The sequence below is a fragment of the Alexandromys fortis genome, unplaced genomic scaffold (assembly GCF_014885135.2).
Source record: "Alexandromys fortis isolate MF-2015 unplaced genomic scaffold, M_Fortis_MF-2015_v1.1 scaffold_32, whole genome shotgun sequence".
Classification (NCBI taxonomy): Eukaryota; Metazoa; Chordata; class Mammalia; order Rodentia; family Cricetidae; genus Alexandromys; species Alexandromys fortis.
In genome coordinates, this window is record NW_026067938.1 from 5,658,017 (window position 1) to 5,685,461 (window position 27,445).

Consider the following 27,445-nt stretch of genomic DNA (forward strand, 5'->3'; position numbering starts at 1 on the left):
TGCACGGATCTCGGATGATTTAGACATATTCTGTAAGGACGGAACCTTCAAGATCTTGCAAAGAAATCTTTCTCTCCTACTTTCCTGGCCCTGATATGATGAACCAATTCAAACTTGTGCTGAGGGGTTGATTTCAGATTCCTCTAAAGTCTACCTCCTCTGTTAGAACTCGAATCCCTAATCGGTGCCTAAGTTAAACCTTTCCTGCCTCACTTACTGGAAGGCATTTCGGCTTCAGAAGTGTCAGCTTTCAGATAAAACAGAGGGGTAAAGCCCCTGAGATTTTTCTCAACCAGAAGCCATACAGAAGATGCCGGTGATTCATGTCGCTTTATGATCTCTTAGATTTCATGAACTCTGTCTCATGCTTAGATCTGAAAATGTTATTCCTTCTTCTCTTACTGCCATCCATTTATTCCCCACCAGAAACTTCGTGCTTTCCTAGTTAGCTTCCTTTGGGACTCAAGTACTCCCTGTGTAGGTGATCTATACGGCGGGGAAAACACCTCTTAAATCATAATCTCCAAGGACTTGGGGGTGCTGCTAGAGTTTGAACTCAAGATTTAACACGAACAGGTTCTTCAGCTGCTCTGTCTAAACTCCACTCCCAGCCCTCAAGATTGTTTTAGCCAGGAAATGGTGGAGCACGCCTTTAATCCTAGCACTCAGGAGGCAGGTGGACATCTGAGTTCGAGGCCAGCCTGGTCTACAGAGCCAAGTTCTAGGCAGCCAGGGTGGTTACACAGAGCAACCCTGCCTTAAAAAAAAAAAAAAAAAACAAATTTTTTTAATCCGTTAACTTAAATTAACATGTTATACAGCCGACTTTTTAAATACAAACATATCCATATCTAAAATTTGCACTGTTCCTTAAATCACATTCTTGTCTTAAGTGACTTTATTTTGCTGTTTTTTGAAAGCCATTATCTGATGGAAGGGAGGAAGACGCTTACTTTCCACCCGCTGGAGACTTAATAATTCACGACTATGATAGAAAGAAGATGTCAAGAGGCAGATGAACAGGATAATTCCATTCTGTAATAGAAACAAATGAACACTAGACTAACAGGAAAGTACGGTATACATTGATCACTGTACACGTGCCTGGTTGTCACACGTAGTCTGAAAAGTCAAGAGTCAGCTCAAATGTAAAAAGCTGCAGAAAGACATTGAGACTTAAGAGTTTGGGGGGAAAGTGGCAACAAGATCGATTTGGCGCCTCGAGGCTCCCAAGAGGTGCCACCGTGGGAATGGGGGCAGGGTGACGTGCTCAGAAGAAATGCAGGTAAAGCGTCTGCACTGACACTTCCCAGGATGGCTGTCTTTGACAGAGCCTCTCTGGGCAGGTGTCAGACAACCTGTGGTCCCTTTCTTCTAAAAATAAACTTGGTTGAATAAGATGCTTGTGGTGTCCAGGACACGCCACTCCTCCAGAAGAAAGGTACGCAGGTAGATCAAGCCGGCAACTTCAGAGACATCCCCCCTCCCCACCCAGAAGGGAGAGGCAGATAGTAGGAGGTCCTAGGGACCCTGTTCACCTTCAGTTCAAAGAACTAAACACACAAAGCCACATAGTTTGGAACAACATTTCTTGCGTCCTGACGCTGGATAGAAGCCTGTCTAGTTACGTGAATATGGTATCATTTTGTTTTGTTTATCGCTTGCCGTTTAGTCCCGTGCTAACACACTGCAATCTCTTCTTCACTTTGGAGCACGTCACTGATTTGCATCTTTTCAGAGTCATTTAAGGTCTTAATTACCCCCAAAACTTAGCATCTGGGCGGTTTTAAAACTCAATTGGCTGGATAGACAATTGAACAGGAAATAAAAACGAAAATATTCTCTTCGGTTTTTGCCAAGTTCATCAGAAGCCTTTTTGTTGAAAAGCTAAGGTCCGTGGCATTTGGGAGTGAAAGCAGGTGCAAAATATTGTTTTCAGCTAATTCAGGGTATGAGCCAGAAAGGGAAAAGCTTTAAAAGTTGCTGCATCTTCCCAAAACCCTACCCAGGTAACTTAAAGTGCCAGGCAGGTAAAGGGGTGGTAATATGAATTTTAAGTGATTTTTCATATAGACTGAGATTGACACTATCCTAAGTCAATAAAAATGCCTGGAAATCAGGGGCTGGGAAGATTAGTCACTGAGTAAAGTGCTTGCCACACAAGCGTGAGGACCTGGGTTCAGATCCCCGGCACGCATGTTAAAAGCTCAGCATGGTTAATGCTCCTGTAATCCCAGTACTGGGAGGCATAGACAGAAGGATGCCTGGGGTTTGCTGCCCAGCCAGTCTGGCCAGTCAGTGACCATGAGGTTTAGTGAGATACCTTACCTCAAGGATGGATGGGTGGGTGGGTAGGCAGATGGATAGAGAGATGGTAGGTAGATAAATGTAAGATGGATAGATAGATAGATAGATAGATAGATAGATAGATAGATAGATGTAGGATGGATGGATGGATGGAGAGATAGATAGATAGACAGACAGACAAACAGACAGACAGACAGACAGATAATCACGCGCACACTCACCACACACGACACAGAGGAAATTTTGACTCACTTTACTGTAAGGGTGAAAGAATTAAGCCCACAGTTACAAACATCTGCTTCCTCCCCCACACAGTGTTCTTTCAGTGTCAGAATTTCTCTTTAGCGTTGGTGAACGCGGCGAGCTGAAAACAGCCTCTTTTCATCTTGGCTAACACGGTCTCCTTTCACCAGGCTGTTTTTGTTGTCTGCTTTTAGTTTTCATCTGTATAATTTTTTTACGACTCTCTTTGAGAGTTTCATACACACTTTAATAGTACTCAGCCTCATCTCCCTAACCACCCACTTTCACGGCCATCTTTGTAGCCCATCAAGACCAACTTGTCCTGCCCAAATAATCTTAGAGGTGTGCTCTTCCGCTAGAGTGTGGTCAGCTTACCAGGGCCTTCACCCTTGGAGAGAACCGTCTCTCCCTCTTGCAGCAACCAGCCGTTGCCAACAGCTCAGGGGTGGGGCTTCGTGCTCAACTCCCCCTTCTCCGCTGGGGTTTGGTCTGGCTTGCGCTGGCCCTGGCCTTGTGTATGTTGTCACAACCATGGTGGCCCCTTAAGTGCAGCTGCCCTGCTGTGTCCAGCCATCCACCACCTCTGACTCCTCTTCCGCAATTACCTCTGAACCTCTAGAGGAGGGGGTCGAGGACTAAACATCCCTCCTTCTGATTCTTTTATACCTCGGCCAACTATGGGTCTCTGTCTTGCACTATGTACTGCAGATTGAAGAAGGCATGGGATGTAGGTTCCTTAACAGATCATGAGGACATACCTCATTTCAAAAGACAAGTTGACCTGGACTGGTAGTTCATACAAAAGCAGGGGCTCCCCCCCCCCCGCCTTACATATTTACTGTGTCCACAGATAATGGTGTGGCTGAAGCTGATTTTTTTCCTATGGTTTTTCACGAGAGGGTCAGCGACCCTCTCCTGTTTGAGTGCCTCTTTAATGAAGCGGGGAAAGAACTGCCTGAACTGTGGCTCTAGTTTCTGGGATTTAACAGGCATGTGCCTTGGGTAAATTAAGGAGCAAAGGAGGTCCTTAAATATGAATACATTGCCAGATGGTTTTCCATTAAACTCTGTTGGTTGAATGAAATTAGTAAATAATTATGTTGGTGGGGAACCTACTATCTCCAAATGGAATATAATGTCTTCCTTTAACAACCGAGCTTAATTTTTTCCTATCCACCAAATTAGTTTTTAGGGCAATCTACATTGCAAATTGACCGATTTGCATTAAAACTATGCCTACTTGTTCTGATTTGTCAACACCTCTTTTTTTTTTTTAAATAAAAAAAAACAGTCTTTAACATTAAGCATGGGTGGGTAAAACCATCTGCTTCTGGAACTCGCCTGCAGCTCCATCAGTTAGCACATGAGACAGGTTACAGCTGTTTAATTGTTACGGTGCCGAATGACTCCCTTTCTCTCCAAAATTAATATTTATGTATGCGTGCATAGAAAGCATGTGGTTAAACACAAGTGATCTAATTGTGAATTAGCGACAGCAGGTATTCATTCGTTAGGCCCCGCATGCACAGTGAGGTATAACATAGCGCATGTCACATTTGGTCCAGCTCTTGACTGGCAAGATGAATCCCCAGTAATGGTTAAGTCATGCCCGTGGGCCATCCACTCCCTATGCGTTGGTACACAGAAAGGAAAATGGCAGCGTATCGCTGTCATCCAATGTATGAAGGAAGCCATCCCTGCAGAAATTTCATGTACTGTAACTCTTTCTGGCGCTCCAGCCTGCTGCCCTCTGTGTTGTGGCCAGTGTAAGCCCAGGTCACACGGGGAAAGTCTAGACATGCAAGTTCGTGTGCACGCGTCACCCGCCATGCTGAAAAAGCTTGGCTGAGGTTGGACTTCCTTTATTCCAAAGTGGTAAGACACAGATTTAAATTTACAGCAGGCTGCTATAAAAGTTAACAATGCATATTCCATCTGCTCAGTACATTTCATAGTGAAAATAAGTTGAAAACTTCCCAGCAAACTCACAGTCTATGGAGAGAGCCGCACGTGGAAAAGAGGGAAGTTAAAGGCCTTGGTTTCCGTATAGTCCCTGCCGAAGTAGAACAGACTTCCAAGTAGATTGTTCCGATACTTATGTGGACACTCCAACTCATTTAGAAAATGTTAATGTATCTTCCTGAAGTGTAATTACTGGTGATTTCATCTATAATGCTGAATCCCAAATTAGTTAATATTATATAGCTAAGACAACAAAAGTGTTTGAGTGACAAGGAAGAAGAAAAATTTTTTATTCACACGCATACACACACACACACACACACACACACACACACACACACGGAATTGTGACCCTTCTCAGTGAAGGAACTCGTTCATATAGAGAATGTTCCTACCAAAGAGTATATATTGAGCTGGGGTATGAGGAGCCCGTCCTAGCCTTTGTATTCTCGAATACATTTTATGCAGTAAGCAAAACAAATTATTAGCGGCCCCGAGTTCATCCACTTCAAGTCAAACTTTCCCCTCCTTTATGGTTTCTTAAAATAAATTATCTCATGAGTCATGGTTTTTCTCATATAGACCATGAGTAAGATGAATTAATAAGGCCTGGCATCTGTTGAGTATATATCATGGGCTGGGAAACCCCAGTTCGGAGAGCACCATCTGTAGACCTTCTCTATGTGTATACCACTAAAATACAGGATCCCCTATTCCACAATCCACGAGCCGTCCCCGAGCTCGTGGCTGAAGCATCAGCCTAGACCACCTGATAAAGCATTTTCAGTTGCTCCTGCGTGTTTGTATTTTTCGGAGAATTGTTTTTTCTTGTAATAAACTAATAACTTTGTCATAAAAATCTGAATCGTGGTAGGAACAGGTGAATAACAGTGATGGCAACTGGCTCAGTCATAAAATGCCATGTTTTTAGGAATTATCTTTGAGAAAAGTTTGGAAGATTTGAACTATGTCTCATAGCAGAACTTAGAGTTTGTCAAATAAAAATAACAATTGCACAAAGAAAAAGTAGTTTAGAAAACATTAATTTATATTGAGAAGGATTTAAGGAAGCTAGAAACTACTTATTGAAAAGCATACGTATCTCCTTGCAAAATTTAATTTTCTATCCAATTTTTATGTCACTTGAAATTATTAGGCTGGATACTTTACATTGGCCACTGAACAATTTACTTGTATAAAATTGATAGATTAGATTTGTCACCAGTATCTGCTCATGGGTAGTGGGAGAGGAATAAAAACGTTCTTGGGTATATACCCATGTGTACCTTCTCACCTCAGATACAAGAAACTGACATCCTTGCTGAGTCATCTTTTAAAGGAGCTATGTGTTTACTTCTACATTTTCATCAGTAAGTTATAGTTTGTCTGGGATGAGTGAAGAGGACAGTTTGCTTTTGTAATCAGTGATCTCCTAGATAAAAAGTAAACGGACATAAGAAAGACCCACTGTGGTTTACTCACCTAACAGTCTACAATTTTTTCTTTCTTTTTCATTTTTCAACATTACTTTTTACTTAGTGAGGCTGGATTTTGTGTCACCCAGGATGGCCACAAGCTCTTTAAGCCACAGAATGTGACTGTGAACCTCTGGTGGAGTTGAGCGCTGGGGTTGCAGGCACGCCCCACCATGCCTAGTCTATGCAGTGCTGGGATTGCACCCTGGACTTTGTCCGCCTTAGCAAGCGCTCTAGCAGCTGAGCTACACTTCCAGCCCAGATTTTCCTTAGGTATTGAATTCCCCAAATAGACAGAGACTAGTGAGGTAATGATTCCAGGTGACACATGACCTCTCCTGAGCAGATCGGGAGCTCGGTACTACACTTTGCTCTGACTAGCTTTCTTTACAGTGCACAGGCTCTGGGGTTCTTATTTCAACACCTCAAATATCTAATCACTGGCATAAAGATTGATAGCATGTGTTTGTGTGTTCTGGGGCTTGAACTCGGTGCCTCACCCATGGTGAGCATGAACTCTACAAGTGAACCACCTCCCTAACCGTCTGTACTGAATTAACGTGTCTTGTGATTTGAACCAAGGATTTTCGTATATATATTTAACATGTGCTCTATACTGAGCTGCACCCTCAGCCTACATAATATTTTATAGACATTCGCAGTGCTCTCTGGCTAGTTTCATTCCCATCTCAGAATACTAAAATATACCTGTCCTTCCTCTCCCCGCCCTTGGAATCTACAAAACCCTAAGATGTGTTTTCCCTATGTCATTCGGTAAACTCAAAGGCTAAAAGCTAAAGGATACATGTTGTTGGTGACCTGTTTCTGTATATGGCCCAGCAGAAGGAATCCTGACATATGCCGATGATTACAAAGCTCGGGCAGTGTGTGCCAGACAGGCTTCTTTTTGGGCAAGTTCTGCATATGCCAACATCAGCGTATCTGTGCCGGCATTCTGTGTCCCTCTGTGGCCACCACTGTAAATATATGGTCCTCAGTCAGAAATATGATTTTAGAATGAAGGAAACACCAAATCCTGTCTGTCCCATATGGGATCCCAGAGCATGCACAATGGTGGCTTCCTTACAGTGCTGACCTTAAGTGTGGCCGATCTCAGGGCATCTTCTCACCGTGATCTGAATTACGCTAGCTCAGTTTAAATCAGGAAGTGTTTCATTTCACTCTTGGGTGATGCCTTGTTTTAAGCAACAGTCCAAACCAAAGCATGGTCTTCTACCTGGGTAGGTAATGTAAGGAACAATATATTTATTCTGGAAATTTATGCATCCAAATTTCCAAATTAAGAAAAAAAAAAACAGATGGGGGAGGAACAATACCCAAACTTTCCAAGACATTTGAAGCAGGTCTTCCTAAGAGTACCAGTTTTACAGAGAAAATGGTCTCTAAGAAAGCACACTGATACACATAGTCACCCACGCTATTCTTTATCTGACACCATCTCACACGTACTAGATGCTGAAATTCAAATTCATTGGATTTCCTAGATGGTGTAGAAATATTTTAAATTCTTTCCCATAATCTTAGAATAAGAATTCTGTTCTTTTTTTTTTAAAGCACATTTTAATGGACCTAAGTAAACTATTTAAGACTATAAAATTGTTTTATGGTGTTTAAAATTATATCGGTATCATAATCCTTTATGGTGTGGTAATCAGTAATAAAACAGAGCCGTGAGTACCAATTAAGGAACATCAACTCAATGGGTATGCAGCCTGCATGCTGATTTAAACGGGTGCTGATTGGAATAAATGGATTTAATATGTACTTATTTGCAGACGGTGGCTTCTCTGTCACCCTACTAGGACTGGTACATGAATAATCTGCGAATGATACTTACTTACAACTTTAATGAGATACTAATGTGAATCATTTTTTTTTTAATCTATGTTACAGAAACTATGAAGCTCACAATGCTAAATACAAAATCTTCCCTCCGCTCCAAGGACGCTGCAGTTAGAGCCAGAGTGAAGAGGGGGGGTCCTTGTTTTGTCCCACACTCCTCGGGCTGAGTTAGCCTCTTCCAAAGATAGGACCCCAATATTTGATCATTGTGATTTAAGAGAGAAATATTCCCAGCATTCTTGATCCTCTCTTATTTGTGTGTGTCTAACTTAAGCCTGAGAGTCAATTCAGCAGTCCCATGAAAATACGGTGCTACTTAATAGGTTCTGACCAAGCTCTCTGTCGACAGCAGAAACAGTGGGAACCATTCCTAACCACACACCTCAGCAGCTATGCGCACACACAGACACTTTCTGTCCCCATGCCCCACGCCGACCCCGCCGACCCCGTGAGCTACTTAATATACGTGGAACCAATGTGGCCACCTTGGTTGCTTCTCCGTGTTTATGAGAATCAGTGTGATGGTGGAAGGGAAGCAAATTCAGGATTAATATCATTCCAAGTCAACTTCCAGACACCCCCATTCCTCCCCTAAGAAGGCCTGTGCGCTCCTTTGACCTCGTTTTGAAGTGAACAGCCTTCTTGGGATGCGCGGCTGAGCAGGTCCCCTGGTGCAGCGTTTATATAGGTCAGCTGAACTGCCTCTGGTCTTGGCTGTGTTTCACATTTGTTTTCATCCCTTTTATTGTCTGTGTATTTTTCCTCGCTTGCCTACTGGTTTCTCAGATCACAGGTTACGGAAGTCCTTATCAGAGAGCGATAAGGTCCTCGTCCATACACCCAGCTGGGCGCCCGTTTAATTGTTGAAGTTAGCTTGCATTTTCAGTCTTGCTTCCTTTCATCCGCAATGCTGAAATAATGATTTCCACCTTGTCCCATCTTTTCATTCAAGTAAATCCCTGAAGGCGTAAGTCACGAACAATGCCACACCAGTTTGGAATTATGATTAATAGGGTGTTATTTATTTAAAGAGGAAAAAACTTACAGATCACCGTCCCAGACAACAGCCCTCTGCGCAACCAGGAAAGGGAGTCTAGTCGCCAGCCGAGCAGGAAGTGGAGAGAGACAGAGCGCACTGAAAGAAAGGAAGAAGCCACTTTTTAAAAGGAAGAGAGACCACGCCCAAATGGAAGGGATCTCAGCAGCTATTGGTTGGAGGGGCGGAAGGACCTCCCACAACACCTCCCCCTTTTGTTTAAGTAAGAGAGTTCTAAACCTACTACAAAATTATATACAATAAGTACAAATATCCTAGTCACCAGCCATTCAGGCTGTACAAAAACATACAGCAAATACCAAATCTTTAGAGGTACCAACAGCCCTACCTTTAAAATGGCTAACTGAGAAGCCAATATGGATCAAACAGTGGCCTCTAGCTGAAGATAAATTACAGGCATTGGGACAGCTGGTGCAAGAGCAACTAGATGCTCACCATATTGAAGAATCAACCAGCCCTTGGAATTCTCCTGTGTTTGTTGTAAAAAAGAAATCTGGTAAATAGAGAATAATGACAAATTTAAGAGCTGTCAACAAGGTAATTCAACCTATGGGCCCACTACAATCTGGAATTCCTTTGCCTTCTCTATTACCAAAGGGATGGCCTCTTATAGTTATTGATTTGAAAGATTGTTTTTTCACTATACCGTTACAAGAAAAGGATAGAGAAAAATTTGCCTTCACAGTGCCTACTTATAATAATTCTCAGCCTAATAGGAGATATCAATGGACTATCCTCCCACAGGGTATGCTCAGTAGTCCTACATTGTGCCAATATTTTGTAAGTAAGCCATTGGAAATAATTCGTAAACAATTCCCCAAGTCCATAATTTATCATTACATGGATGACATCTTATTATCTGATTCAAATAAAAATACTTTAGAAAGGATGTTTGAAGAAGTAAAGAAAGTCTTGCCTAAGTGGGGATTACAAATTGCCCCTGAAAAGATTCAAAGAGGAAATTCTATTAATTACCTAGGTTACAGAATAGGGTTAGAGAAAATTAAAAAGCAAAAGGCACAAATTAGGAGAGACCGGTTAAAGACTCTTAATGACTTCCAAAGATTGTTAGGAAACATTTCCAGTCTACGACCAGCTGTTGGGATAACACCTGATCTAATAGTTCATTTAAACAAAACCTTAGATGGTGATAAAGATCAGAAATACATATACATATAACAAAATTGACCTTAAATTTAAATCACTAAAGCAAAATCCATATCAATGTAAATTATTCATATCTATATCAAATCCCTTGACCAATCCCAAAGCAGCTGACGCATCATCTCTGCCCCACGTCAGCACACGGTTCTGGGTCCTCAAAGCTGTAAACGTCACTCACGTAGTTAAAAACGTGAGCTTTGGTGTCCCGTTACCTGACTAGGGTGACGCCTTTGCCAGTTGCGAGGGATTTGATGCTAGACGAGGCATTCTGGTCCTGTGCATCAGTCTCTTTGTCCCTAAAAAGTGGGAAGGATAACAGCGCTGCCTCTTAACCCGAAGGAGGGTGGAAATGCGTCAGCTGCCGTGTTTTAAGTGCTTAGCGTAGCTCAGGTACAATTAGCAGTCGTAAATGGCGGTTCCTGTTAACACTGCTGCCTATGAGTGAGTAGCTTAGGGTGAGAGTGAGACACATACAGGTTGACAGAGCGGGGAAAGACTTGTAAACGGGGTGATTCCCACTTTCTCTTCGTTCCCAGTGGGTAGCTTCCTCAGAGAACATACTAAAACTTCGTAAGAAGTGTATTTAATCACTTCCTATAGCACGTGTTAAAACCATATAGACCAGGCAGCAAGAATACATTGGCTACCCCAATTCTAATGGGAAATATTTGCACATGAAGTCACATACACACATTTATATAGTTCATTAAAGCGGCATCTTTTCGTGATACTCCTTAGCTGAACTGGCAAAGGGGTGCTGTACCTTCCTGCTTTGTGTTAGGAATGAATAACCTGTGAGCAGGTGCCCTTCAAAGGGCCTTATAGCCCAGACCCACTACTAACAGGGAAGATAAGAGAATATTTTTCTTGAGGTCCATCCACCTCCATGTGTCTCCCTCCAAACACAGTGAGGAGGCTTAGAGAGAGAGAGAGAATTCTGTTTTAAAAGAACACCAAGAGAAGTGTTTGCAAAGAACACTGGGTCAGTCCTCTGCATTGCTGATATTGAAAACGTAAAGACTGGTTATATGATTATAATTTAATGATATAATCTCCTATGATTGATACAGTTTGATGAGCCAAATCATTGACACCCAGCCCTTTCCAGTCTTTGCCCACCAGCACGTAGACTTGGGACCTCCAGAGCAGACTTGAACCCTGCACAGTAGTTCATCTGCTGTGTCCCAGGGGTAACTGTGCCTCTGGTGGACACATTGGGAAAGAGAGACAGTTAAAGCCTCGAATTAGGCACAGCCGTTAAAAGACCTTTAAAGTAACCTCCCCTGACAGTCTTCTCTGTTAACCTGGTTGGACTTTGAGTCACCAGATTGAGGCCCACCTCTGCATAGAACTCTGAGGGGATTTCCAGAGGGGACCACGGGAGGAATATCTGTCCCAAATGCCACCGACACGGACTGGGGACTTGAATGGATTTTTTTTTTTTTAAGAAAAAAACAGCTGAGCGTCCATATTCCTGTTTCTCTGTATCCTGGTCAGTCATGATGTAAACTGTCTGCACCTCCCAAGACAGCTAAAATGAATCATTTGGTCCCTTGTTTCCGACCGACATCTTTGTCGTGGATTGCAAAACTAACTCATACACTCAAAGAAGCCCTGTAGAAGGTGTCTAAAGGAAGGTGGCGCTGCCCCACAGCTTTGGTAAAGATACATATCGCTAGATAAAGAATGATTGCACTCTTCCAAGCCCCCTTCAGCAGTGCTTCCTACTGGGAAAAGAAATTATTTCTGAATCCCCAAGACAATGGGGATTCTTCGCTATGTGTAGAGCCAGCCAGCCCACGTCGCTGGCTGTGTACCCGGCACTCGATGGCTCCTCTTTCTCACTCTTCACCTGTTTTTGCTGGCTCAGTTACACTTGCATCCTAAGCTGGTGATGAAGATGAAATACATGAATAATACAAAGTGCTTAACCTAACAGCATAAACTAAGCCTTCTCATAGCCTTCAGGAAGCAAGGCTTGGACCAGAGCACCCCATACGGGGTTCGACAGTCACTCTGAAACTGATCTAAAACATCGATCTGGGTCAAAGGTAGATATGTGGGAACAATTAATATACCTGCCAAGTATGCATAATCTACAAGGCATTCAGAAGCAGAGCTCACAGAAAAATCTGGAATCATCTTGACCCCTTGCATTTGTAGGATGTGTAGAATCCGTCGGGCACCAGTTCTCTCAGATACAAAATCCAAAATAAGTTTTAAGAGTCATCATCACCCTACAAGAAACGTGGAGATACTCTCCCTGTGTTCCCTGTGTTCTGCATGGGTCCTCTTAAAAGACAAATACTCTAACTGCCAAGGAAAGTGTTTCGTGAGCAGAATATAATAATAGCGATTCTTAATGACTAGCATGCACCTATAAGAAAGTTCCATTCACCTAAAAAAAAAACTTTACAACTTAGTAGATCTAGTTGGTACTTTTTAAAAACATTCACTTTCAGAGTAATTTTTCTATAACTTAATGTGCATCTCAGCAACTGTTAGGTAGATTAATTTTTAACTATTCTGTATTGTTTTTACGATTATAGTTCCTAATGGCTTCTTACAACACGCCTGCAGTTCTCCGCTTATTTCCTGGACTGGCTTCTATGATGATGCTGTCGATGTTGCAGTTATTTTCATAATTATTTTAACCTTGTGTATTCACATTTCCTTTCAATTTCTCCATTATTGAGAATCAGGCTTTTGAGCTATCAGAAATTTCACTCTTCAAAGTAAAATATAAGCCCTTGTTTTTCTCAGGTTTAAGCTATCACGGTGATTCTCTATGACATTTAATATATTCCTTATGATATGAAAATGATAAATCTTGGTGTCATATCCTCAGTACAAATATTTTTATAGCTGATTTTTAGAGTTTCATGAATGCTGTGTTAAGTATTTCTAATATTTAAAGTGTTGTGCTAACTATGATTTATGTGTCCTTTTAAATGCATTTTCTGGTTTCAGCTCCTCTTCTGGTATCCGCCTGACTCCATGACAACCCCACCTTTACTATAAATCCATCCATGGTGTTGCACACTTGACTTTGTTTGCTAAATTAACAGGACTGGCTGCTCAGAGAAAATTCAGGCCCTCTTACAACTTCTAATCTAGATCCGAATTTAGCTGCAGCTCTTTCTTTTGGTTGCACTAACTGGAGCCGATCTGATATGAAAACACATGATATACTCACCAACTGTCATCAGTGGAACTAATTTTTATAAAGTATGAATTCCCTTGGAAATGCTACCTTGCCTGACTTGAAAACTCTCGATTATTAATATCATTATGGTCATGTGCAGATCGTCAAGTGAGCTATTGCAAAAGAACTCTTGCAGATTCCGTAATACTTAGAAGGAATGATTAAAAACTTGTAGCAGTGTCATGATGCAGTAATACTCTTCTCGTTTAATGCTTAAGAGATGAATTATGCTTACAAGGTACTGCAGAGTAGGACGTCCAGCCGTTCCTTCTTTCACCTTAATCTCCCTCGTAGTGTATCGTCAATTAGCCATAAACGTTCTGATTTCTAAAGGCAATTCGGGAGCCTCTAATGGAATCCTGTGGCAAGCAAAGGATCTTTCTATATAGACAGTCCAGATGTGTCAAAACCACTTACGGGTTTGTCTACCCACATGGCACAGCCCGCAGACCTGAGCGTCTCGTGTGAGAGTTACGGTTTGCATCATTCTTTCAAGAGTACCGCTGCCACTTGCGTGTATCAGTAATGAAAAATAATCAACATGAGCATCTTTGAAAAGCAATTTTAGATCATTAAAGATGTATGAATTTGGACAAAGCAAGAAGATTTGAGGTTTATTAAGAATATATTAGGTCTCTATCAGGAGGGAAGGGAGAGAGGCTTTATGTCTGGAAAGATAAACGGTACAAGGACAGCGAGGATCACGGTCTTGGTCCAGCTGGGCCTGCAAACCTGTTGAGAAAAACAGAGCCTGTTTCAAGATGGTTCTTGAGACGAAACAATATCTGAGACCACTCCTGTCCCCTAGCGGATTGCATATGTGATCCAGCTTGTGCACCTGACGTGGAGCCAAGGCTACCGGCAACTCCTCCAGGGCTTCATATGCCTTTGCCAAGTAGAATGGAAATGTTTGTCAGGGGGTCCTTCATTTCTTTCATTTCCCTGTTGCTTATTTATTGATTGATTATTAAATTTTGATTGCTGTACATTTCATAGCAGTAAGTTTCCAAAATCCTTCCGTCATAAAGACCAGAGTCTACTGATTCTACTTAGCGGGAGTCTTAACAAGCCATGAAAGCATGCCTGTTTTCCAACCAGCCGGTGTAGGGACGTGTCGGCATCCGCCAGACTGACCTCTAAAGCGTAGTTCCTGGCCTCCTGGCGGCACTGGCTAAAATTGACCATAGTGCAGTTTTAGACAATTCGATAGGGTCTTCTCTGTCATGTGATGTGAGTTCTGTGTCAGCTGCAACTACGAAATTTGCATGTGAATTCTGAAATTTTCCTTGTCCCATGTGACACTTCTGAAATGTCTGTCTGTTCTTTTTTTCCTCTTTTAATTCCCAAGCTCACTATTTGGATAAGATAGTTAAAGGTACTGTATCTCTACTTTTTGTTGCCATGTCTGCATATATAACTACATAGCTGTGTAGCAGATTGCGCTAGGTGTTAACAGGAGACTTCTTCATGCGTATTTTTGTAAATTATAACTTGGGGTTACATTATGTGAAATGCTTCGTATTTAAAGTATTGAGGCTTAAATTGTCTGTGTCTCATTTTTTTTTTACAATTTTGGGGTTCTCGCAGGTTTCATTTCTTATTTAAAACACTAGTTTTCACTAAAACCAAAACTGAAGATTGCAGTACATTTGCTGTTTTTTGTTTTATTTTATTTTGCTTCCAAATCTTCATTGTGAGTAATTCAGCCAGTGAGCTTTAAATTATAAAGAATCATGACTACTGTTACCACAGAATAAGAATTGCCACTCTCAAGAACATTCTGGCTAACGTATGTGGAGAGAGAAAGATCTCATTTAGCCTCAGACGGAAAGCTCTTTGGCTTTTCCTAACTGTATCAGAATATACATACGATATCATAATTTACGTTTTGTTATTTTTTATCAAACTACAAAATCTCGTGCACGCTGTTGCATCAGAACTGACAACGCTGCTCAGCAAAAAACAGCAGAGTCTCGGGTCTTCAGTTAGCGTAGCCATGGGTGGAACAATGTTGTACGCAGAGAAAAATCCCTCCCTCCCTCTCCCCAGAATACCTATTTTCTTTTCCTTGTTTGTGCTTTCCATTAGAATATGAAAATATTCATGGCAATATCCAGGCTTTCGTATCCTAGTTCCGTGTGCAAGCAGCCAGTGCTGCACATGGGTATTGGGGCAATTAAATACCTTCTTCCAATAAAAGCCACAGGCGAACACACCTGGAAGGAAAACCTACCTATTTTATATATTGGATAATCCATAGATACAGACGGTAACTATCTGGAAACAAAATAAGCAGCAAAATTAATTTCATCCTGGCCTGATGGTGTCCCTGAATATAATTTTGTTAGGCGGCCCAGACAGTCTTCTTCCTGTTGACTCTAATTGTAAACGCTTAGGAAACGCTTAGGAACGTCTCTGAGAAATTTCCTTCTCACGTTCCTCACCGGACACCAATACGTGAATAATCACTTGAATACCGATTTAAACCTCTTACAACCGTTTGCTCCTTTTAATCTTAGATCCAAAACAAGTGGGGGCACTTGCATGATCAGGAGCTATGTAACAAACCCCAGTTGCTGGAGCAAGTATTCTATTACGTGTACTTTGCACAAATGATTACCAGTTAGCCCAGGAGACTTGATTACGGGCCAGGTCCTTGCAGGATTCTAGAGCATTCGATCCTTGCTTCTGTCGGTGCCATGTCACACGCATAACCAGGGACTTCAGAATCCGCCCGAGTGTCATCTTTCATAAGTAGATCATGTTGGCTGCATGCCAGTTGCCATCAGTAGCAAGTGACAAAATTTGCTTTTTTGGGGGAAAAAAATTATGTTAGACTGAAACAATTCTCGATTTTGGATATATTAAATTAATTATTTCCCAAATTTTCCCTTCTTGCCCATAAAAGCAGACAAGATAGGATATAAAGGTAACAGCATAAAAGCCTTAGGGAGATTGTCACAAAATATCACCTCCGCCCTCTGTCTTGAAGCACGTCACTACTGTGTTTTTGTTCAGTCTATCGATGTTTTATTGTGGTCCTTATGGTATTTCATTTTGTCCGTCCTCAGTAATCAGATATGCACAGCTCTTACATTTAGTTGGAAATCCTGTCGGTCCTGTCCCATCCGTATGCAGCCTGAATCCCGATGTTTGTTAGAATAGACGCTAAAAGCTGCTTTACTATCTCCTGGGCTTTGCTTAGTCTGTGAAAAGGAATGTACTCTGGGCATAAAGTATAGTCATTAATGCTGACCTATACTTTGTGCGGTTATTTAATGTACTGTAATTTCACATGAATATTCGGCAACTCTGAGGCCAGATAAAATTAATTCTCTCTTTTTAGCATCATTCATAAACCCATGTCCACGCTCATGCTCTTGGATTTAGGGGAATTTTTTTTTTTAAAGCAACAAGGTGCTTTAAGGAGTCCTAAGTGTCCTAAGAAGCTTCTAGCAATGTTTGCAACAGATTAAAAATTGGAACAATGGGGTTCCGAAATTATTATCCTGAGGCGCTTTTCCAAACTGTGTTCTATACCTTGTTGCTTTGTTAAAGGGGGAAAAAAATGTCAAGTTAATTTTGTCTGGCCTGAAGCTATTTAGTGGGTCATTGAATATATTTCTGTCCTACACAGGTAAGTGGTGTCTCAAGGGTCAGGCCAATCAAAGATGCCACTTGGGTAAGAATTAGAGTCCTCGGGATAACGTTGCTGTTTCTATCCATGTGCAATTACAGTCTCTGCGCTGTTTATAGAGGCCTGTTCCCACTAAGTGTCCCGTATCTGTTTCTTTCAGGTACGAATGCTTTCCATACTCAAATCACTCTTGTCTTTCCTTCCTTGTCTTGGCAGAGGGCTGCCCCGGCTTGTGCAACAGCAACGGGAGATGTACGCTGGACCAAAACGGCTGGCACTGTGTTTGCCAGCCGGGCTGGAGAGGAGCAGGCTGTGACGTCGCCATGGAGACCCTGTGCACAGACAGCAAGGACAACGAAGGAGGTAAGGGAACCTGGACCTGAAAACCTGGGAAAAGTGCGTGCCAGAGCCTGGGCTCGCAAGTGACAGTGACCGCATAGTTATCTGCTGGGAAGAGGAGAGAACAAACAGTTCCCCCGAAGAGTAGATGGACTGAAAGTGTATGAGAGCCGAAGGATTGATGGCACCCCCTGATTTCCCTGAAACCGATGCCTGATGATTATCGGTCATGGAAAAGGCAAGGTAACAGAGCTACTAGATAAGGTCCATTGTTCTCCATTCCTTTCTCTCATTCCCTGGTAACTATCCTCCTCAACAATGGTATTCAGGACGCTGTGCCACCACGGTATTTTAATAACTAAACAAGCCAGAAGATGCCAGGCATTTTCCAAGCTCTTCTGTTGAAAGCCATTGGGCGGGGAGAGGGGGGTATGGGGGGGGGGGGAGACAGCTACAGAGAACAGCCCCCTTGAAGCTGAATTCCACTGTTTTTTTTTTTTATCCTTAACTTTACACTCCCTATAAAAGGATTGCGATGTTCCACCCAATTTAAGCCTTTGGCTAGGAATAATTATTCTCCCCTTTGAGCACATCCCCCATGCTATTGTATTTTAATTTCAGAGAATAGGGAGTGGGAGTTGGTGATGAAATACTTGCCCCTGACAGCTGTTTAATTTTGACAAACCATTAGGAGTGAATTTGGTGGCAGGTGTCGCTGCTGTCTAAGTCTGAGATCACCTACTCCGTGGTTTCAGCTGTGTCCCCCTGCCCCATTCCTGCTCTTCTGGAAGGTCTTCATCCTGGACAGCAGTGTTGGCCAGAGACTGCAGCTTTTAGATGCGGGCAAGATCGTCACTAGGCCACGTGGCCCTGTCCTAACGGAAAGGGCCCTCAACCAGATCCTGTAACTCTTTACATCTCATTGCTTCCTCGACAAAACAGAAATAAAAAAGGTTTTGAAAGTTGAAAGAGAAAGAAGTCTGTAGACTGCTCAGCAGGTTGCAGCCACTGTGGCTTGGGTTTTCCTTCTTTTGTCTCCCGAGGGCTTATCTTGACTGGCCATTGAAGGTTGTCAGAGAAGACAGGCGGAGTGGGCCAAACTTCTCCAATGACCTGAGAGCCAGCATCCCTCTGCAGCATATACCCTGGTCCACTGCTGCCTTCTTGTCTTCCTGACAAGGAGCTAAGGGCCTCCCTTTTAACTTTCTCACAGACTGTTTCTCTCTCTTCCCTGTGTCCCTTTCCTTGGTGATCAAGATGAGCCAGTAAATCTGCATAAAAGCCTCTTCTTCCCAACCCTCCCTCCCCACCTTTCCACCCCCACCCCCCCATCCCTAGTGGATTCCGGCAGTCTCTAACCCTCACAGCTCTCCTGGCTGATAATACCTTGCAGCCCAAGCTCCTTGAGATCACGTGTTTCCAGAAATGGCAGCATTAATCCTCTCTGAGACGAAGCCCAGATGGCAACCTAACTCCTTGCTTTCCCCCAAAGAGCGCCAACCCCATTGTCTCCGGTGCCAGGGGAGGAGGCGAGCGCCTCTTTCTCCTTGGTTGTGCATTGCAGATTTTTGTCTTCTGAAAGGGAGATTATTTGGGGGAGGTCCTCCTGGCTCTCAGAGGGATGCAAACCGCAGGACCAAGTCTGTGGAGACAAGGCAGAGTAATTTAGGGGCTAATCAACTCTTTGGTATGATTATCAGCCAAGGAGGTTTTTCCTTTTCTTTTTCTCAAAGATTTATCAACTGTGAATTGGCCTCATTCCCCTTTGTTTATTCTTATTAGCATGAAACCCTGCTATCGCTAGGCTTCTCTCTCTGAGGGAGACTCTGAGCTGATAGAGTGCCTCCTGTGAATTCTCCACTTATCTCACGTAATTTCCATGCCTGTCCCTAACCTAATTTCGTTCTTCTTCAAAGAAGCAATCTCATCAGATCCTGAGGTGGTGGGTGACCTGGGTGCCTGGGAGCCCAAGGTTGAGGGGTCTTTGATAGATGCACAGGACATGTATGTGAGAGGCAGTATCTTCCTCATCATTCAGGATAGTGCGGCGGAAGAACAGTAGAGCAGAAGGCTTAAAATTTGGGCAGTACCAGAAATTCTAGGGCAGTGGAGAATGGGTACTGCAGAGCCATTGTCTGAGCTAAGTTTGATGTCAGAATGCCACTGCGTTGCTTGATCCAGCAGCATATTAAGTAGCTAAAGAGAGGAACAAACACATCAGGAGGTTGATTTGGCCCTCATTAGAATTTAATTATATATTATATACACACGTAATATACATATGTTTGTGTACATATATATGCATGCTCTTGTCTACATCAAATACAGTCTTTGTAAAAGAAATGGAAAACGGCTTACCATCCCCAGAAGTGAAAAGGTTAAAATATGTGATAGACTTATATAAAAAATATCTTATGAAAGCCATCAAAGTGTACAGTGGATATACACTGATATAAATAAAAATAAATAACTAAATATTTATGTTTCAATAAAGCAACTGCACACAGGGAAATAGCTAAATGTCTTCCTCAACCAACATTTGTCTTCTGCTCCAAACTGCTTCCCTTTTCCCTATATGACAACCAACTCCATCACGACCGTCTGATTATAAAGAGCCTTGAAAGCCTAAGCTCACCAAGGGGGTACTGGTTCTTGCCTCCCTGGGTCTTTCTTTTCCTGTTTTCTTTCAGATACCGTGGCTCTCAGATGTTTAAGCAATGGACAAGCCCTTGCAAAGGAAGGAGCAGGAAGAAGGGACCACTGTTAGAATAGATGGAGCCGGGTGTCCTTAGTCACTCCTAACACCTGTGCATTCGTAGCGTAGTGGCCGTGTCCTTTTAAGGTTCAGTCTCCCTGTGCACTGGGTAGCTGTGGCCTTCTGAAGCCAAGGGCGGTCTTTTCCTCATGGTAAGGTTACTGGCCAAGATCTCCGCTCTGTGGAATCAGGGTCAGCTCACTTCTGGAAGGCAACTCTAGATTTCAGAGAGTGGCCACCGAAGCAAGTTTGAAATACAAGCTGAGTAAATCCAATGGTGGGTAACGGCATTGCTTAAGAGAGGGGACAACAAAGGTTAAAAGCAAACGGAGTCATCAAAGATCATGAAGGACGTCCTCCCAGAGACTCCTAATGTCATCAGAACATAGAATGGCACTCCAGATCGCTAGGCATTCCGGTCTCCTGGTAGAATATTGGCATGGCGGAAATGATAATTGGTTCCTACTTTGGATTAGAGATCCGGTGACCATGAGCTCTTTTGCTGTCCACACGGATGTACTGATTATTTTGACTGCTAGTACACTGTTAGTAATTGGGGGGAGGGAGGCTTGTTGCTGTTGCTTACCTCTTGGTACATAGTAAATGTGTAGTGAATTTGTGCGTGCGTGTGTGTGTGTGTGTGTGTGTGTGTGTATAATAAACAGTTTTATTTAGAACTGATATTTTTCAGAAGGGAAATTGTGGAGTAACAGGGCAGTTTAGGTTTTCAGTTTTATAGCTACCGCCCTGTTGCCTTGCACATAGGTTTCAACCACCGTTCATTTTATTGGTGTGAGATTGTTACTCGTCCATGGTTGAGACATAATCAGTGTACATAAATGAAATTGTTCAACAAAATTAAAAAACAGAACCACTTTCTAATGAATAGAAGTGTCCCCATTTTATTGTTTTAGTTTCTAGATCTGATTGCTACTTAAACCAGTCATCTTTTTTCATGTTGTGTTATAGTTGAAGCCCAAAGCTTTCTGCACATGGACCCTCTGCTACTAAGAGAGGGCATACCCTCTTGCATGCCTAGCCTAGATTGATGGTGATCTTTAGACGTTTTTCTCAGCGTTTTGTGTTTTTATTGATTTCTTGATATTTGTCTTGATAATTGCTTACCTATTTCTCTTGATTGGTTTTTCCTGTTAAGTAGCTTAGCATTTTCTCTTTGAATTCCCGGAACCTCTTGTTCCAGTCTGCTTTTTCTTTGCTGGGTGTGTCACACATATTTTACCCAGAAGTTTTACTTGCCTTTCAACTCTGCAATTTGTGGTGTCTTTTGTCATATGGACAAAAAGATCTTTCCTGCAAAACCAAGGACCTGAGTTTGGTCTCTAGAGCACATGTTTAAAAAAAATTTTAAAGCCAACTGTACATGCATGCAATCCCACTGGGGAAGCAGAGACTGGCATTCTTGGAGCCATTGATCAGATAACCTAATCTACTCTGAGCCAGTGAGCACTCACATATAACACACACATCCACACAAATGCATGCATGCACAGACCAAGATGTTTGAGAGAGATTAACTTAGCTCCTTTAGGTGATGGCTAAGGTGAAGAGAGGATGGAACTCATGTTTGAGTAGATACAGAGAAAAAGGAAGGGAGAAGAGAAGTATGAATGGACTTCAGTCTTCTGCTTTGGATATAAAGACATAGGTTGTAACTGGAGAGATGGCCCAGTGGTTAAGAGAACATTCTGCTCTTTCAAAGGAGAGCTTGCTTCCCAGAACCCACACTGGGTAGCTCACAACCACCTTGCACTCTAGTTCCAGAGTGTCCAATAAACTATTCTGGCCACAGTGGGCTCCTGCATGCATGTACGCACATTCACACACATTTGCATGCATAAGTAAATAATAAATATGACTTTTTAAAAAGAAAAAGTGCTGTAGGTAGATTGAAGTTCATTGACATTGAAAATATGGGGGTAAAGAAGAACAGAGAAGAGAGGAGAGATATTATGGAGGAGGCATATTAGGTTTTAGATGTTTATATTGTATGCAGCTAGAAATATCAAGAAGGCAGGTGCTTTTGTAGATCAAAAATGATCCCACTGTAGTCAATAGCCTGAAAGGTAGATGAATTGAATCCAAAGACACCATTATAGCACTGATTCCCATAGACCAAGAATGTACTGAAAGTCATATCCCATTCCGTACTGTAGAAAAACATGTTACTCAGTGTTTCCTAGAAAGGGTCGTGAACAGTGTACCAAACATAAAATCTCACAACCATCATACTACTTCCGGATTCAGACCTTGTTGTGGGTGATGAGGATGATGATAATTATTTTTATGGAAAATAGAAGGTTTGTAACATTTTTCCAATAAGTAAAGAAAATTTCTGGAAACAAATAAACATGTCCATACTTCAAAGAAGAAAACGAGAGCATGGGCAGACCGAACAAAGTCACCATCCAAGGTAATCTAGGAAAAGCTTGGAGTCTGTCTGAGTTTTCACAATTTGACCAAAGGCATGCTAATTAAATCTGACAGAAAAATATATCAAGAGTGATAGAAAGTAATTTAAAATGCTATAAAAATTAGGACAGGGGAGAAATCTGGAAGCAAGGCCTGAGGTGGACCATTGTGGCCACAGGCTGATGTTTGTAAATAAACCTTTATTGAAACGCTGTAGTTGCGTTCATCCATTTATCTCTTGTCAAATCTCTTTTTCAGGGACATTTCATAGTTACATGGCTCACAAAGCCTCAAATACCCACTATTTGGCAATCTATAAAAGAAGCTTACTAACCATTATTAAAGATGAAAATGCCTCAGGAAAGACAAGAATGTGTTTAAAATATGGCCAGAATATAACTAAAGCAATAATATTAAGAATAGAGTGGAGGCAAGCATAAATTATATACTCTTTATATCATAGAGTTTTATATCATAGAGCCTCTCATAATGCAACCTAAAGTGAAGAAAGGCTCTTGACTAATAATCAAGTTTGCTATTCAATGAGCTTTGAAACTTTCTGATCTTTAGTTTTTTTTTTTTTGTGATTAATGGTATTAGATGTGGCTTCTATCCCAAGCTAAATGTAAGCCAACATTAACGTTCTTGGGACTGCAATAGAATTCCCAATGATTTGGAGGAGCTATTCCACGGAGACAATTTTGCTACACGGTACATTTGGGCAAGTGGGTAATCAACTTAGTTATACTAGATAGGCCTCGCTGCTATGGGTGCCGACAAAGAATGAAAAATGTTTTTCTCAAGTTATAGGAAGCCAGATTCATAACCATCCGTCACTTGCTTGGGCAAGTTACTGATAAACTCTGCAGAGAAAATCACAAACAGTGTATCCCTGCATCTCGCCTGTTGAAAATGAGATTCTTCCCCTGATGGATGTTAGCAGAGAGGCTTGTAAAAATGCATTTCCAACTGATTAGTTCAGAAGGTGTCAATCTCATGCGGTTTTATGACCTGCAGACGACATGCCAGATGTACAGTTGCTTTTTATAAACTAACAAAGATGAATGACCGAATCTGAATGCCCCTCTTTGGCAGCTGGACCACATATTGCCTAAGGGAAGACACTGTAGGAGAACTGGGGGTGGGGATCAGTTAACCCTTAATTTGCCAGATTAATGGAAAGAAAATATAATACTTGAAAGTACTTTCCCTTATGAAGGAGTGGCTTTAAGGGGGCGCCTATAAGAATATGAAATAGTTGTATTTAATTACTCTCTCAGGCAGATGAAGTCACATTCTAAATCTGCTAACTGAGAGAGTACCTCCATGAAATAGATCATAAATCATATATTAAAAGGTCCTCGTAAAAAACTCTGCATACGATCATAAGTCACCGCTTAATGGTTAGAATAGGTTTTGAGGGTCTAAGGGGTTGGTTTATTTTGTTTTTGTAGCCAAAAATGGTATTGAAGCCATAGGCCAATCATTTCCTGCTTGAGAGAACTCGGTCTTGAAAACTATTCTTTTATTTCAAGAGAAATGAAGGGGGCGGGGGAAACCCTATCTCTTCCAGTATTATTATAATATATCCTTATGAAGAATAGGGCCACAGAGTGGCCTCATCTTTCTTCCACTAGAAATATTAAGAAATATTTAGACATTTTTCATCTTTATGACTTTTTCGGTAGGAAAGAAATATTTTGATAAATTTATATGAAATTTCAAAGTTCAGTATCATTTGATTATCTCAACACAGGGTTTTAGATTTTTGTCAAAGAAATGAGCATGCTGCTTCAAATAATGAGCAACCCATGACCTCAGGAAGATACAACATCGACGTAGAAATGTCTGCCATAACCCATGACCTCAGGAATATACAACCTCTACATAGAAACATCCGCTAAAGCCCATGACCTTAGGAATATACACCATCTACATAGAAATGTCCGCTATAAGGAAAAATATTAATATCTCTCATCAAAAATTCAGACCCATTCATTTCCATGGCAATAGAAATTATAACAATTACGTATTAAAATACGTAAAAATTCATAAATATAAGTCAATAACCCCTTGTTAAACACATTTTCCCCAACTTCAAAGGAAATGTAATGAAGAGAATTTCAGTTGCTCTCTGTGGATGCTCAGTTTCTTCCGGTTTCAAGGAATTAAGAAAAGTTCACCCCAAACAGACTTGAAGTAAAAAGGAATGCCTTGGTTTCTAGAACTGAAAAGCCCAGAAGGTGAAGTACAGCTTTTTAAAAGACCCAAGGAAGCCGCTTTGTGTATGTCCTGTTGGTTTCTGCTCAAGCTTTTGACTCCGCTTCTTCTGGGATGGACTGATTTCCAGAGAGCTCTTGTGGTGGGCAGAAAGATAGCTCAGCAACCCTAGCTTCATGCCTCCTCCCAGTGGACCCTGGGGACAGAGTGTCTCTCCACGCAGTCCCTGGAAATCATCTTGACGCTTTAGGTCCCCTGACATTTCTGGGCCACCATGAAGACATGCATGTGTGGGCACATGGTCTGAGAGTGGGAAGAGCTAAGATACTGAAATGGGAATTCAGACGAAGGGGCGGGAGGGACAGAAGCAACACCGGGCTTGCTATGTTCTTTAGTGGACAGAGTGACGAAGGGGCCTAACGCTTCCATCTTTCGCTTCTCACCTTTTCTCTGTTGCTGTTGACCTCCTTCTGGACTGGAAACTTAATTCAATTTAGTCTCTTTCTTCTGTGAAAAGTATTTAGAACGTTCTTATTTATTTTGTGCCTGAGAAGGGTATGCAGACCTGGGATGGTCAGAGATCAGCATGCAGGAGTTAGTTCTCCCCTTCCCACCTTGTGGGTGTTGGGGATCAAACTCAGGTCGTAAACCCTGATGGCAGGCACCTTCACCCACTGAGTTCATCAACATAATTACTTCCTTTTGTGTATTGGCTACCAGTAATGAGAGGGTAAACTAAGTATGGTATAAAGCAAATAAATAATTGGGATAGTTTTCAAAAACCGAGCTATTATTTTATATAAATAAAACATAGACATCATTTAAATATTTTCATCTGAGTTTTCCATAAGGTCACATTGCAGTTTGCTACTTAAATGTGAAGCTTTTTAATTTTTTTTTGCTTGTTTGTTTTTCTTTTTTTTTTTGTTTTTTTTTTTGTTTGTTTGTTTTGTTTTTGTTTTTTCAAGACAAGATTTCACTGTAGCCATCGAGCATGTCCTGGACCTACCTCTTGTAGACCAGGCTGGCCTCGAACTCACTGAGATCCAACAACCTCTGCCTCCTGAGTGCTGGGATTAAAAGCGCGCATCATCACCGCCCCGGCTTAAATGTAAAGATTTTAAAACTGTCTTTTCAGTTACCCAGGAGCGCTTGGTGTCTTCAAGCTATTTTTGATTAACCCTTTCTATGAGAGTTGCCAAGCAGGTCCAGTTTTGTGTATTTAACTGTTTAATAAACAATGGGTTTAAAGGACCGTGTCATCACTTTGATTGACAGCCACTCACATGTCACATGGTTGGTGAGATGCCTCACCCAGAATATTTCTCTACCTCACTCATGGCGGACATTCATTCTGAGAACTGTATCACGTGAACATTTTTTTGTTTTTGCTGTTTTAGTTTCTGTGTGTGTGTGTGAGTGTGTGTGTGTGTGTGTGTGTTTTCGGTTTCTGTTTTTCGAGCCAGGGTTTTTCTGTGCACCCCTGGCTGTCCTAGAACATGCTTTGTAGACCAGGCTGGCCTCAAGCATAGACATGTGCCTACCCCTGCCTCCCAGCGCTAGGATTAAAGGCGTGTGCCACCACTGCCCACCACTGATTCTTTTTAACAACCTCCTTTATCATGAGTAATTCACATTTGCCGTGGCTTTGACTATTGGTTTTAATAATACTGTATTTTAGGGGAAACCAATTAGAAGATCAGGTTCCTATTTTAAATTTGGAAAAAAAAAATGCCTTACTTCCCTCTGGAACATATCCTTCTTAGGAGAACCGTTGCTATGGGAGATGGCTGGCTAACCCCACCTATTTCATGTTAGCACCTCCCCCCTCTCACTTTGCAGTACTTTCCCTGTTAGAGCCTCGTGGGTCCCTATCTGTTTTCTGTATGCGCCTAGTGTGGAAAGCCCTGGTGCATTTCCCTAAAATATGGCGGCTCCAGTAATTGTGTTTACAGCTTGTCCTGATTCCTTCCTCCTAAGAAGGTGCTCTAATCAGTAATGCACATTCCTCACTCAGAATGAATGGGATGTGACGACTTTCAAACATCCTCAATCTAGATCTTGACTTTCTGTAAACACAGATGCAAGATTCTACCTGTATTTCCTCTAGCTTCAGAAAGGATGTCTCATAGAGGTCACTGTCCTATATGGAGTGGCAGATCCTTTGGCACAGAACGAACCCACCAAAGGACATGAGCCACTGTTCCCCCACAGCGCAAGGAGGAGGCGCAAGGAGCAGTCCCATCTAACTGGTGTGTTGCTGTCCCTGCAGACGGACTCGTTGACTGCATGGATCCTGACTGCTGCCTACAGAGTTCCTGCCAAAATCAGCCCTACTGCCGTGGTTTGCCTGATCCTCAGGATATCATTAGCCAGAGTCTACAGACACCATCTCAGCAAGCTGCCAAGTCCTTCTACGATCGAATCAGTTTCCTGATTGGATCGGATAGCACCCACGTGCTCCCCGGAGAAAGTCCTTTCAACAAGAGGTGAATGCTTGCCTTCCTTATATAGGTTCCTAAGGATCTGAGAATGGTCCTGTGCACTTTCTGTGAAATGCTGATGAGTGTGTGCTTGAGAAAATTGCTTTAAAATATATATGCATACATACATACATACATATATAGTTTTTCCCTTTTCGGAGAATTCGTCATCAAACTTTGCATTTCAAGCATTTTTGACACAGTTCACATACTTTGTCAATTTCCGTACCTGAGACGTAACAGGACATTCGGTTAAGGAGTCAGTAAATCTTCATTTAACTAGTTGAGTTTGCGAGCGCAGTTGG

General features: G+C 42.0%; 1 protein-coding gene across 3 annotated transcripts in view; it reads left to right on the plus strand.

The window, feature by feature from the left end:
• The window catches only part of Tenm3 (teneurin transmembrane protein 3), a 606,148-nt gene that overhangs the window by 511,240 nt on the left and 67,463 nt on the right, over window positions 1-27,445 (plus strand). For all 3 annotated transcript variants that reach the window (XM_050147272.1, XM_050147274.1, XM_050147273.1), the window contains 2 exons: window positions 17,130-17,276; window positions 26,930-27,146. In XM_050147272.1, the coding sequence (XP_050003229.1) occupies window positions 17,130-17,276; window positions 26,930-27,146 (364 nt within the window). The remainder of the gene's footprint in view (window positions 1-17,129; window positions 17,277-26,929; window positions 27,147-27,445) is intronic.